The 12,484-nt window shown below is 55.8% G+C and overlaps 1 protein-coding gene across 8 annotated transcripts in view; it reads left to right on the top strand.

Annotated features, from left to right (window-relative positions):
• TTYH2 (tweety family member 2) overlaps positions 1 to 11,558 on the top strand; it is a 39,714-nt gene extending 28,156 nt beyond the window's left edge. For 4 of the 8 annotated variants that reach the window (XM_082603480.1, XM_082603482.1, XM_082603487.1 and 1 more), the window contains 8 exons: positions 133 to 202; positions 472 to 527; positions 1,030 to 1,122; positions 1,340 to 1,432; positions 3,231 to 3,373; positions 3,995 to 4,177; positions 4,642 to 4,720; positions 5,425 to 7,542. In XM_082603480.1, the coding sequence (XP_082459606.1) occupies positions 133 to 202; positions 472 to 527; positions 1,030 to 1,122; positions 1,340 to 1,432; positions 3,231 to 3,373; positions 3,995 to 4,177; positions 4,642 to 4,720; positions 5,425 to 5,826 (1,119 nt within the window). In that variant the 3' untranslated portion in view covers positions 5,827 to 7,542. The other 4 variants (XM_082603483.1, XM_082603484.1, XM_082603485.1 and 1 more) reach the window with 4 other exon arrangements.
• Positions 11,559 to 12,484: the final 926 nt, after the last annotated feature.

Genomic DNA, 12,484 nt, shown 5'->3' with positions numbered 1-12,484 from the left:
TGGCTGTTGACTGTTCTTGCCCACCTAGGTCTGAGCCGCAGGGTCCCCGTGCCTGGGGCCAAGGGCACCCGGTTCCTCCCAGGGCTCCGGTGTGTGACTTTCCTCCACCCCTCCCGTCTCTCCCTGGCTCAGGGCACCGGCGACTTCTGCGCGGCTCCCGACGCCTTCATCCTCAACATCACGGAGGGCCAGCTCCACACAGGTAACAAGCTCTCGGGCCTCTGGGGTCAGAGCCACTCAGGATGCTCAGTGCAGGCTCGTGGTCAGCCAGACTGTGCCTCTACTTACCCCTTTCAGCACTGTAGTCACCCATTGCCTCCCCACCCCTCTACTTCAGGTCCAGCTGGACCACTGGGTCATTTCTTAGAAGCTACCTCCTTTGGGAGCTCGGGTACCAGCTTGGCTGCTGAGGATGGATGAGCAGCTGGTCACATGTGAGCTCCTGCCTGACCCAGTGTCTTTGCCTTGCAGAGGTGACCCGTTACTACCTGTATTGCAGTCAGAGTGCAAGCAGCCCGTTCCAGCAGGTACGGCCCGCCCAGCCCAGCCCTCACCCTGCCCCCAGCCCCCTTGGTGGTCAGCTCGCTCCCTCTTGACCCCAAGCCCCAGCACTGACCAATAAGGTGGCAGTGGCTGGGTGTTCTTTGCTTCTTTGGGGTCCTCTGCAGGGGACAGTGCTCTTGGTCAGCGTGCATGCCCATCCGTCACCCTGGGTGCTGGTTACCATGCAGAGGCTGTGCAGTAGATCTGGGTTGGGGCCCAAGATTCTGCGTTTCTCACAAGCCGCCCCCCCCTCCCCGCCCCGGGCAAGGCTGTCCCAGCAGGACATTTAGAGTAGCAGGAAGCAAGAGAATGGTGCTGCTCTGAAGAAGCCTGAGGGCTGAGGGGAAGACCTCCTGTAAGCAGGAAGGGCCATGATGGGGAAGCGACTGCAGCTGCAGACGGGGAGGGGCTGCAGGGGAATCTGGCAGCTGCGGGGGGCTCCTGGGAATCGAAGCTCATGCGGGACCTCCGTCTCTCCTGGCCCAGGCACTGACCATCTTCCAGCGCTCGCTGACCACCATGCAGATCCAGGTGACGGGACTGCTGCAGTTTGCTGTCCCGCATTTCCCCACAGCAGAGGTAAGGTGGCCGGCCACCTCCCACAGGGTCGGGCTTCAGAGACCAGGCTGTGGAAAGAAATTGTTCCCTCCCGGCAGTCTAGCCGCTTCCTTTGGCTTTAAAGGCCTCTCTGCACAAGCTGCGGTTTGCGGTTTTTTCCACAAGCCCTCCCCCCAGCGCTCATTCTCTGCCTCTCTGTCTGTCTGCATGTTTGCCTCTTTCTTTCTTCCTGCTTCAGAAAGATCTGCTCAGAATCCAGCTCCTGTTGAATTCATCCGAGTCCAGCCTCCACCAGCTGATGGCCATGTTGGATTGCCGGGGGCTGCACAAGGTGCCGGGGTGGCCCTGGGGGCGCGGGTGGAAGGCGGGGGGCACCCCAGCAGGCCACATCTTCCCAGAGAGAAGGCTGCAGAGGCTAGGAGAGTGATTGCCTGGGCTCCCTTCAGGCCAGGGAATGGGGTAGAAGAGGTGCCTGGCTTCTGGATTCTCTCCAGTAGCTGAGCCGGGGAGCCTCAGTGAAAGGTATCGGGGGTGCAGGTAGGAGAGTTGGATCCGTTTACCTCTAGAATGCTGGGGGGCCCTGAGCTATATGAGGGTGGCTGTTCCCCATTGCCCAGACTCCCAGCCATCTGGTCCACCTGACCAATTCCTGAATTGCAAGTGGACATCCCATTCTCATTGCCAGGGTCATCTCTAGGAGTCTGGAATATCGGACAATCGTGCAGGGAACACACTGGGAGTATGTGAGGCCCTCTCTCCCCCAAAGCAGAAAGCCAGTGCATGTCGATGTTTCGCATCCCATGTGGAATTCGAGCAAATATTCGTAATAATGTTCACAGCTGTGATTTACTGAGTCCTTGGTTCTGTGTTCAGCCTTGTTCTGTGCAGTTTATATCCAACATGTCATTGAGTCCTCACAGTTTTACTGTGAGATACATGTTATTTTATGGGAAATTTTATAGATAAGCAACGTGTGTGTGTGTGTCTATGTATGTGGATGGATAGATGGATAGATAGATAGGTAGATAGACAGATGTATCTATCTACCTACCTATCTATCTATATGTATATGTAAAAAGTAGCTTACTGAAGATCCCAGAGCTATCAATTCAAGGGCTTGGGTTTCTGACCCCAGCAGTCTGACTTCAGAGCTGAGAACATGGGAGTCGCCCCAGTACCCTCCCTCCCCTTCCACATCCAACCCCTCAGCAAGGCCTCACAACTGTACTCTCAAATATATCCTGCTCCGTCCACTTCTCTCTCCCTCCACCGCTCCCGCCTTGGTCCGAGCACCATCCCACTCCCCTGGGTGACAACCATGACCTCCTAACCAGTCCCCACTTTCTCCTGCCCCCTTACCTTTCATATATGGCAGCCAGGCAGCCAGAGCGGTCTTTTAAAAATGAATAGGATTGGGCTTCCCTGGTGGCGCAGTGGTTGAGAGTCCGCCTGCCGATGCAGGGGACACGGGTTCGTGCGCCGGTCCTGGAAGATCCCACATGCCGTGGAGCAGCTGGGCCCGTGAGCCATGGCCGCTGAGCCTGTGCGTCCGGAGCCTGTGCTCCGCAACGGGAGAGGCCACAACAGTGAGAGGCCCGCGTATCGCAAGAAAAAAAAAAAAATGAATCGGATCACATCCCTTCCATCCCCAAACCTGCCCATGTCTTCCCATCACCTTGTGTAAAATTCAAACTCCTCGCCTGTCCTGCGAGACCCAGCATGACCTGGTGCCATCTCACCTGTCCCCTGCTGGCCTTTTTCCTTTTTCCTGAACACACCAAGCTTGTCTGCTTTGCCTCAGCTGCTCAAGGCACACTCCACTCCTTGCCATGCTGGCCTCAGATTAAATGCCCCCTGTCCCCCGGCTCCCCTACCCTGCAAGCTCATCTGTCCTGTTCAGAGCCCAGCACACAGTAGGTATTCAGCAAAGGCTTGTAGAGAGAACCCGAGAAGCCCCATTGTGTCCGGGTCCCGAGCGTGGACCCTGAGTGGCTGTTCAAGGTGCTTGGGATGGGAGAGGGGCAGAGATCCCGAGTCCAGGCTCGGGGAGAGGGGCTTTCAGAGACCAGCTCAGACCCCAGGCTGTGTCCCACTCCCCCTCCAGCTGTGTGTTCCTCTTCCTCCGCCAGGACTACCTGGACGCCCTCACTGGCATCTGCTACGACGGCCTCGAGGGCCTGCTGTACCTCGGCCTCTTCTCCCTCCTGGCTGCCCTCGCCTTCTCCACCATGATCTGCATGGGGCCAGGGGCCTGGAAGCACTTTGCCACCAGGTGGGCTGCCTGGGCGGCTTCCTGGGGGAGGAGGCAGGAGGCTCAGCTCTGTGACTGAACCGGGAGCTGATAACCTGGGATGGAGAAGGGCAACAGGGGGACCAGGCATTCAGCCCCAACAGGCTGGCTGGATTTCTGCCCAAGCGTCCCTGAAAGTCCAGACAGAACCCCAAAAGGAGGTTGGAGGGGGCCAGGGCAGGAGCAGGGCCAAGGCTGGTGACAGCACCATGCCACAGCCTGGCACCCTTGGCTTTACCCCCTCTTCCCCTCCAGGACTTTGTGGTGTGATGCTGCTGCTGGGAGGGGTGCCTCGGAATACCAGAAGGACATACTGTAGCGCCAGGGCACCTGTAGTCTCATTGAGGAGATAGACAGAGACAAGATGGTATTTCAGTGTCTTCAGAGTAGATCAGAAAAGGAAGCAGGGTAGGGAGGGTCTGTGTGCCTGTGGTCAGCGTGGTGGACTGCCTGGAGGAGGAGGATGTGCAGTTGGGAGTGGAGCAGAGTCCTATCAAAGAACCTCAAGGAGACACCTGTGGCCAGAGGGAAAGTCCTGGGAGGGAAGATAGGGAAGCGGGCCGGGGCCCCTCACAGCTGGCCATATCCTATGTGTCATTCTAGGGACAGAGATTACGACGACATCGACGATGACCCCTTCAACCCCCAGGCCCGGCGCATCGCCGCCCACAACCCCCCTCGCGGGCAGCTTCGCAGCTTCTGCAGCTACAGCAGCGGCCTGGGCAGCCAGACCAGCCTGCAGCCCCCGGCCCAGACTATCTCCAATGCCCCCGTCTCGGAGTACATGTACGGCAGGGCTCCCAGGGCCTCCCCGGTACCTCCCCCGACCCATCGGGCTGGATCTGCAGGCAGCACGTTTGGGTCCAGAGAGCCGGGTGGGGAGGAGGCATCCGAGGCCAGCGTGGTCCCCTCACTGCAGCCAGGATGCCAGGTGGGAAGGCCCCCGGGGAGCATCTAGTGCTGGAGGAAGAGCCCCTGCAGGTGTCAGGTCTTTTGCCTCAAGCTTGCAGGGCAGGTTGAAGGCCCGAGAAGCTGCATTTCTCCAGGCCACACTGCTCCTGGCGCCATCACCCCACCTGCTCCTTCTCCCCAGGCCTCCCTATCTTCCTGCCCTCACTCCCTCCCGTCTATCCGTGGTCCTTTTCCATCTCCCATCTGCACACCCCCGGGACCCTCCTGTAGGAATCTGAGCAGACACCCCCCACCCGGCCTCCCCAGCCTGAGCTCTCCCCGCTCCTTTCCGCCTGCAGGAACCAAGCTGTCCTCTTCGGTGGGAACCCACGCTACGAGAATGTGCCGCTCATTGGAAGAGGCTCCCCTCCGCCCACGGTAACCTGGGCTCCCTGGGCAAAGGCACTGCCCCTGTGGGGAGGGGGGAATAATTGAAGAAAAAACCTCCTGCGGACCCAGTGAATCCCCGCCACAGAGGTAGAAAAGAATGAAACCGTTTTGTTGCCAGATAAGCATTAAACCAGACTGCCATGCACATCGCAGGCTGTCTGCTAAGGGGATTGTAAAGACAGAGCTCATACTACACAGCCAGGCAGATAGATGCACCGCATTCCACACCTGTCCTCAAGATAAACGACTCCTGTCTGCCAGCAAGAGGACTCGGCAGCACCATTTGTCACACTGGTTCATCCTAAATCCACCTGGTAATTGTGTGGCCATCGGGGCTCACTAACTGCCGGGGAGATGGGGGCAGTCTTCCTGATGCTACCATTTCAGAGATGGCTCCCAGCCCCGGAAGAAAACGTTCCTGGATTGTAAAACTGCTGAGAGCCTTCGTTGGCCTTTAAAAAGGTTTAAACACCTCTCAAAGGGATAGAGGAGTAATTTATGAGGATCAGCTTTCTAAAGGAAATGCTGCTCAAAGAAGCATTTCTTTCCCTTTTTGCACCGGGGAAATTTTTTCTTTTTAGATTTACGTTTACCTTGACACCCTGAGCTAGAGGGTCAGGGGCCCCTGTGGTGGCAGGTCTGGGAGGGCTAATACCAGACCTGCCTGCCCCAAACCTCCCCCCGCCCCGCAGCTCTTGACGTCCCCAGGCTGTGCCCAAGTGGGGTCCGCACTTCCCACCCACCCTCCACCCCAGCCAGGGGACCTAGACGCAACATCAGGGTGTGAGGAGTGTGCCGGCTATCTGCCCCTGGAGAAGTATGAGGGTGGCCTCATACTACTGGCTGAGATAGAGCTGCAAATAGAGACAGCTGAGGTTCAGAAACACAGACTCCACTCTTGCACTGCCGCGGCCCAGGTTGCATCCCTGGTCGGGGAACTAAGATCCTGCAAGCATCGTGGCACGGCCAAAAGAGGAAAAAAAAACAGACTCCAGTACCAAATGCCTGGGTTCCAATGCCAGCTCATTGCTTATGACCTCTGTGGCCTTGGGCGAGTACTTTACCTTTCTGTGCCTCAGTTTCCCCATCTGTAGAATGGGAATGTAATAGCACACCACATAGGTGGTCGGAGCATTGGAGAAATTGATCCGTACGAAAGCATGTGTGTGTGACGCAGTAAGTGATGTAAGACTGAGCCGCCTATTTATTTTACCCCCTCCTTCTGCTGTCACTCAAGCTTCCTCCCACCCCACCTCCTCCACGGAGGCGTGGCCTTTGTAAGAAAGAGGGGGCTCTAAGTCCAGGTTGAAGTCTGCATTCTTGAGCCAGGGGTCTGTCGGGGAAGGAGCCCCTGCCTTCACTGGGCTGGGCGAGGTGTTTCACCCGCCCCGTCCAGGTAGTTTAGAAGGAGCCGTCCAGTTGGTGAAATAGGAGCCCTGGAGCCCCAAGGACAGGGGACTAACGAAATAGACCTTGGCCCTGAGAACCGCAATGTTCACGTGCACTCGGGGAATCCAGCGAGTGCGCCTGGGGAAAACCACAGTGCCGGACCCCGGAAAGAGAGATGCGCACCCAGCCCCCATCTTCGGGACGTGGATAGCCTGCAGGGGCGGCGGGGAGAGACTCAGAAAGCTGTTGTAATAAGTGCCATACGGTGCTTTAGGACCTAGAGGGAGGAACTGTTCCTTCGGGGTCTAAGGAGGTGACATTTGAGCCTTACCTTGGAGCACTGGGTCTCACCCAGGAGGGAGTTTGCTCCCCCGGGGGACATTTGGCCATGTCTTGAGGCATCTTTGGTTGTCACACCTGGGGGGGTCGCTGGTACTGGCATCTAGTGGGTGGAGGCCAGGGGTGCTGCTGAGCACAGGGCACTGCCCACCACGCAGGATGATCGGCCCCAAATGTGTGCAGTGTCGTGCCCAGACCCACCCTCTGGCTCTCCCCACCTTGCTGCTTTTTGCCCAGAGCGCCTCCCTGCTGTCCTTTTACAAACAGCACTAGACCCAGGCCTTACTCTTGCTCCCTGGGGGCCTGAGGCAGGGAGAGCGGCTGGTCCAAGCCTGCTTCCAGAGTTGGCACCTTTGAAATCCCAAGCTGGCTTCTCTCTAAACCAGAAGCCTCTTGGGTTCCTTTTTTCCTCCCGCCAGCTGCTGTGGCCCCAGGAATGCAGATTGATTTTAATATTAATCTCAGTACAACATAATTAGGGGAGATCCGCTGCTGTGAAAAATAAATTACTCAAGGCACGGGGATGCCAAATAAAAATGAATTTCGGATTACCTTCTGTTCTGAAAGATCCAGGCCACTCTTCCTGACATTAGCAGAGATAATCAAGAACTGACCTTATTTGCAAGGACAAGGACGGACTGACTAAACCTTCCCCCGCTATAACTGAGACCAGCCCAGAAACTCCAGTTGCTTTGGCAGAGCTGACTGCCCTGCCCTGCCCAGCTCAACCTGCCCCAGAGATGACCCCCCCTCCCCTCCTAACAAGCAAGAGGCATGAAGAGACGGCTGAGCCTGCTGACCAAGGAAGCCACAGCGTGGAGGATACGGACGTGAGCCCCAGTAAAGAGGACACAGCTGACCGCTCCCCACTCTCCCCCTGCACCTGCTCTAAATATTATCCATCAGTACCCAGTGCATTTGGTGTACGGAAAATCCCTCCCCCTGCCAGCTCCATCTCTGGGACACTGGGGATTTCACTAAGGTGGGTGATATCAAGCCAGGCCATCGGAACCTACAGCCTCTTCCCTCGGCTAGAAACGTGTTTTCCCTTAGCTCTGCTTTCTAGGAATCACCTCCTGTCTTTCCAGGCACCGTATCCTGGGCCCGATGGACAAAAATGACCCAGGCACTTGTTTAAAAATACCAGTCCAGGGACTTCACTGAAGACGTAGCCCGGGTGAACCTTGCCATCAAGCAAGTTTGGAAAACACTGCTTCAAGGAGGAGGGTCTCACTCTTGAACATCCATCTCCTGGAGGACTCATTACAACTCAGGCCACTGGGCCCACCCTGCTTCTGATTCAGAATATCTGGGGTGGGGCTCGGGGCTTTGCATTTCTAACCTGTTCCCAGGTAAAGCCTGAAGCCTGCTCAGGGCACTGCGTGTCACGGGAGCCGTCCTGTGCACTGTCGAGGTTTAGCTGCATACCTGGCCTCCACCCACGCGATAGCAGCAGCATCCCCACTCCATAGCCCCCAGCGGTGACAACTGAAAATGCCTTCAGGCCTTACCAGATGTCCCTGGGCAGGGGCAAAATTGCCCCCGGTTCAGACCCACTGGGTTAAGGGGTCTCAGGCCCCTACTCCCTGCCCCCCAGCAGGAAGCCTTCGTCCATCTCTGGTGTGAACGGCCTCGACCTGGACCCCAGAAACATCCCTGGCACTAGGAGACAGTCAGGATCCTGTGGACCATCGCTCCTTGGAGTTAGCTGCCCAGCAGCACCTGGAGCTTGTTAGAAATGCAGAATCTCAGGTCCTACGTGTAATGTGAGATGTGCTAACCTAAGAAGCCGCATCTCTACTTCCGAGCAGAGGCCCGCTAACGTCTTCTGTGAATGGACGCTTAAACTTTGTGTTTCTCCGACTTGGCTGCACTTGGAAGAACCTACAAAAAAACACTGGTGGCACTGTATTTTTTTTTTCTGTAAGATAATTATAGCCTCATTTTTCTCACATCAAAAGGAGAAAACAACTTATCTCTCCTGTCCTAACACTTAATGAGCAATTGCCAGCGAATTTCAATGAACTTATCTTGTAATATAACCACCATGACGATCTTAGATCATTCCAGTAGTGTCAAGCTTGTTTTACGAACTAGGACACTGAGTCTAAGAGGATTAATGTGAATTGCCAAGAGCTACGCAGCTAGTAATAGTGATGATAATAAGCAATCATAGTGATAACATTTATTGAGCACCTATTAAGCTGACTCACAGTCACTTTTATCTAGTAGTAGCAGATACTGAGCTGCTTGATTTGCTCTCCGCCTCCTCACTTTCCTTAGGCAGGGTCCCAGGACCCAGGAGATAAGTACCCACCTGCGTGCAGGTGTAGCCCACAGCGTGACTCTCCCAGCTTTAGGGAGGGATTTGCTTTTGCACTGCTCGATGCCAGCTGGTCAAGGAGGAGCCTCGTGGGTCACTGGCCGGTGCTGGTGATGGCACTTTAAAAGGCTTAATTTTATGTTATGTTATCACATAAAAAAAAAATACTGGTGGGGCTTCCCTGGTGGCGCAGTGGTTGAGAGCCCGCCTGACGATGCAGGGGACACGGGTTCGTGCCCCGGTCCGGGAGGATCCCACATGCCGGGGAGCGGCTGGGCCCGTGAGCCATGGCCGCTGAGCCTGCGTGTCCGGAGCCTGTGCTCTGCAACGGAAGAGGCCACAACAGTGAGAGGCCCGCGGACCGCAAAAAAAAAAAAAAAAAATACTGGTGGGTGTGGCCTGGGTTTCAGGATGCTTTCAGACCCACCCCCGCCCCCGCAGTGTCTCTGATGCACAGCCAAGTTTGAGAACCCCCGTGTTAGGGGTCTTGCCTGCTTTATATCACTCTGTCCTTTCAGTGGAAGAGCTGAGTACTCTTCGGTCCATCGTGCAGGTGGGGAAACGGAGGCTTGGAGTGACTGGAGAACCTCCGCCGAGGTCATGGGATGAGTAAGGTGCACAGCTGGGATTTGAACCTGGCTCTCTGAGTCAGTGGGCCTGTGCCCTCAGCCTGCTCACTAGGCGGGCTCCTAAGCACACTGGTGCATTAGGGTGCCTGGTCGGTGTGTGCATCTTGAGTTTGAGGCTGGGACCCAGACGTCCTGATGGCCCCAGGGTTGGAAGCATCAGCAAACACGAAGCCTGCCCAGGCCACTCGACAATCCTCTGCTAATCCCCATGAGGCCTTGACATTGAAACTTGGTGCCCGGCCACTGTGGCTGGCCCAGCTCACACTTCCTCAGAAGTTCCAGCATTTTTGCTAGTACGGTGTCTGGTTTAACGGGTGATGTGTGACCCTGTTCTGACTGTCCCCTCCCCTCTCTCCCACAGTACTCTCCCAGCATGAGGGCCACCTACCTGTCCGTGGCAGATGAACACCTGAGGCACTATGGGAATGAGTTTCCAGCCTAACACACTTTCGGGAGTTCCTGCCTCCTTGATCCATTTTGGTTTTTAACTAAGGCAAATGCAAGCGTGTTTCTTTCATAGAAACCAAAGGCATCTAGAGACTGTGCGTGGACCTGCAGGATTGGAAGGCTCCTGCTGGCGCAAGGGAGTGGCTGAGATTCCGGGAGAATCGGCCTGGGGTTGGCTGAGATTCCCAGGCAGACAGAAGACCCATGACTTGGACAAGCCTCTCCCTCCTTTGACCTTCTCTCCACACCGGAAATGCCCTCCAGGTGCTTGGCCGTCCCTAAGCTGAGAGCCTGGTTCAGTTTGCCCCTGCGTCCCACCTTCCCCAGGTGGTGAATGACGGCGGGGAGGAGTCAGGCTTGACTTGAGGGTCCCCTTGCCTGGACTGTGCCTCCTCCTGGCTGCTCGGATGGGTGCCATCTCCCCACAGGTAAAGGTGGGAGGGCTGATCAGGAGATGACATCCCTGATGAGACCAGACACTGTCCAAATCCGTCTCCCGGGGCCAGGTGGACTCTTCCTGTGCCACCAAGGGAAGGCACTGGCAGGCCCTGCATAGGAGGCTGGGGGACCAGAGCCTCGTGCCTGGTGGGCTTCCAGGTGGCAGGGGTGGGCCGGCCTTTCTGCAGCCCTCTGTCGCCGCACCTCCATTCCAGAATCGCTGCTGTGAGTTTGCTCACTGCGGATACGGACAGTCTCAGGTATTCACAGACACTTTGAAAGCAATTCCAACTCTTTTTTGCCAGTGTTTTAAAGATTTTTGATTAGCCAAAGAATTGAAACTCACAGCACAGCCGGTTTTTACTATAGATGTGGGGTTCATCCCTCCCACCTGATTTGTCTACCAAAATAAAGATCAGTGAGACATCCTGTCCCAGGATGCTGATTGATGGGGTTGTGGGTTCATCCCACCCCGAGGGAGGCGTTTTGAGAGAACAAAGTCTCTAAGAGGCAAGTTTGAACATGAACAGAGTCTGGTCCAGGAGACTGGCTGAATGCCCAGGTCAACTCTCCCCACCCCCCCACCCCCCGCTTTTGTCTTCAGGAAAGTTTGTCATAAAAGGTTTTAGCAGAATGGGCTGACTGTGTCTTGATGTGAAGACAGGTGTCTTCCCTACCTCTCCCACCATCCCGTCCCCACCCCATTGTTCCCCAGCCCCTGACCTACACCTGCTGGGTGAGAAAGAGCTCGTGGACAAGGAGAAAATAATGACCCACCATCCTTCCCGCCGAGGATCCAGGGTTAGGGTCTTTGGTGCTTCCAACCTCCTGCCGACGAAGAGTGCGTGAGCCGGGAGCCTCCGCAGCCCTGCACACCGAAGCAGGGGCACAGGGTAGTGTGGCTGTGGACAGGGGCTCCATTTCCATTTTGGAAGCACCGCCTTCTGGTCAGAACACTGACAGCAGAGTGGTTGTCAACCCCCAGCCAAGCCTCCACGCCAGCGGGGCCACGGGGCCTCCGGGACTCTGTCTCCCCCATTCACCTGTACATACGTGCACCGTGAAGCCACCTTCGTGAGGCCCTGTCACGTGCAGACAGGACTTGGCGACACCAAGGTGGTGTTTCTTAACGCTCGTTGGCCACTAGAGTTGTTTTTAATGCATGTAAACTAAACTAGAATCCCTTGGGTGGTTCCTGAAGGGGCCAGGCGGGCACACCTCTGCTTGATGCATGTGTGCCCTCACCTGGGGGAGAAATAAACCACTGGTACTAAAATGCACACCGTCTCCAACTTCCTCAGCTTTGGGAATGACAAGGGTCCCTAACAGCACCTTCTGGCTGGGTTACGCGCAGGGAGCACTCCAGAGCAGGTTTCAGTATCAAGGGTTGAAAGACAGGGCTGTTGAATGAATGTCCCAGGGCCTCTCCGGTGGCGGGTGACCTTGCTGATCTTCAGGACCAAGGACAGGCCTTTCTGCTCGAGTCTCCAAAGTTCCCTTTAAAGGTCATTGCTTCTAAGGTTGCTGATAATGAGTGGCATTTATTATCTCCAGTGTGTGTACCAAAGACTGTCCCAAGAATTCACATTAATTGTTAAACCTCATAATAACCTTATGAGGTCATTTTCTAAATAAAAGAACAGAGGTGCAGAGAGAGAGTAAGGACTTAGTTGGAGCTGAGACAGGCTGGGACCTGGGGCCCTTTGCTGCAGTGCTTACACCTGGACACACGTCTCCTCAAGCAACAAAATACAAAGAGACTATAAGGGACTAAAAATAACTGCATGCATGTGCAGTTGGGGCAAACTCTGGACAAATAGACCTCCAAAAACCCAACCGCCACTTCTGAAGAGCTGGGAGCAAAAACGGTGTCAGGAGCAAAAGCAGGGCACTGCACACAGCGCCACCAGTGGGGTGGGCAGACCACTAAGCCACCCTTCCAGCTGCACCCCCGGACACACCCCCACCCTCACCGCATATAAGGAACCAGCTCGGCTCCCCGCTTTTCGGGGAGCGAGCAAGGGAACCTATTACTTGTTTTCGCTCTCTCCTGCTGCAGCAGGGGCCCCAATAAAGCCTGGCCTGAATTTCTTGTGTGACCTCTAATCAATTTCTATTGGTTGGGTAAGGCCAAGAACCCTGGTCAAGAACAGAGTGTCAGAGCCAGGAGTGTGCAACCCAGAGCCC

Source organism: Mesoplodon mirus (assembly GCF_964341445.2).
Source record: "Mesoplodon mirus genome assembly, chromosome: 18".
NCBI lineage: Eukaryota > Metazoa > Chordata > Mammalia > Artiodactyla > Ziphiidae > Mesoplodon > Mesoplodon mirus.
The sequence above is the reverse complement of the archived record's forward strand: the minus strand, read 5'-3'. Positions and strand labels throughout refer to the sequence as shown.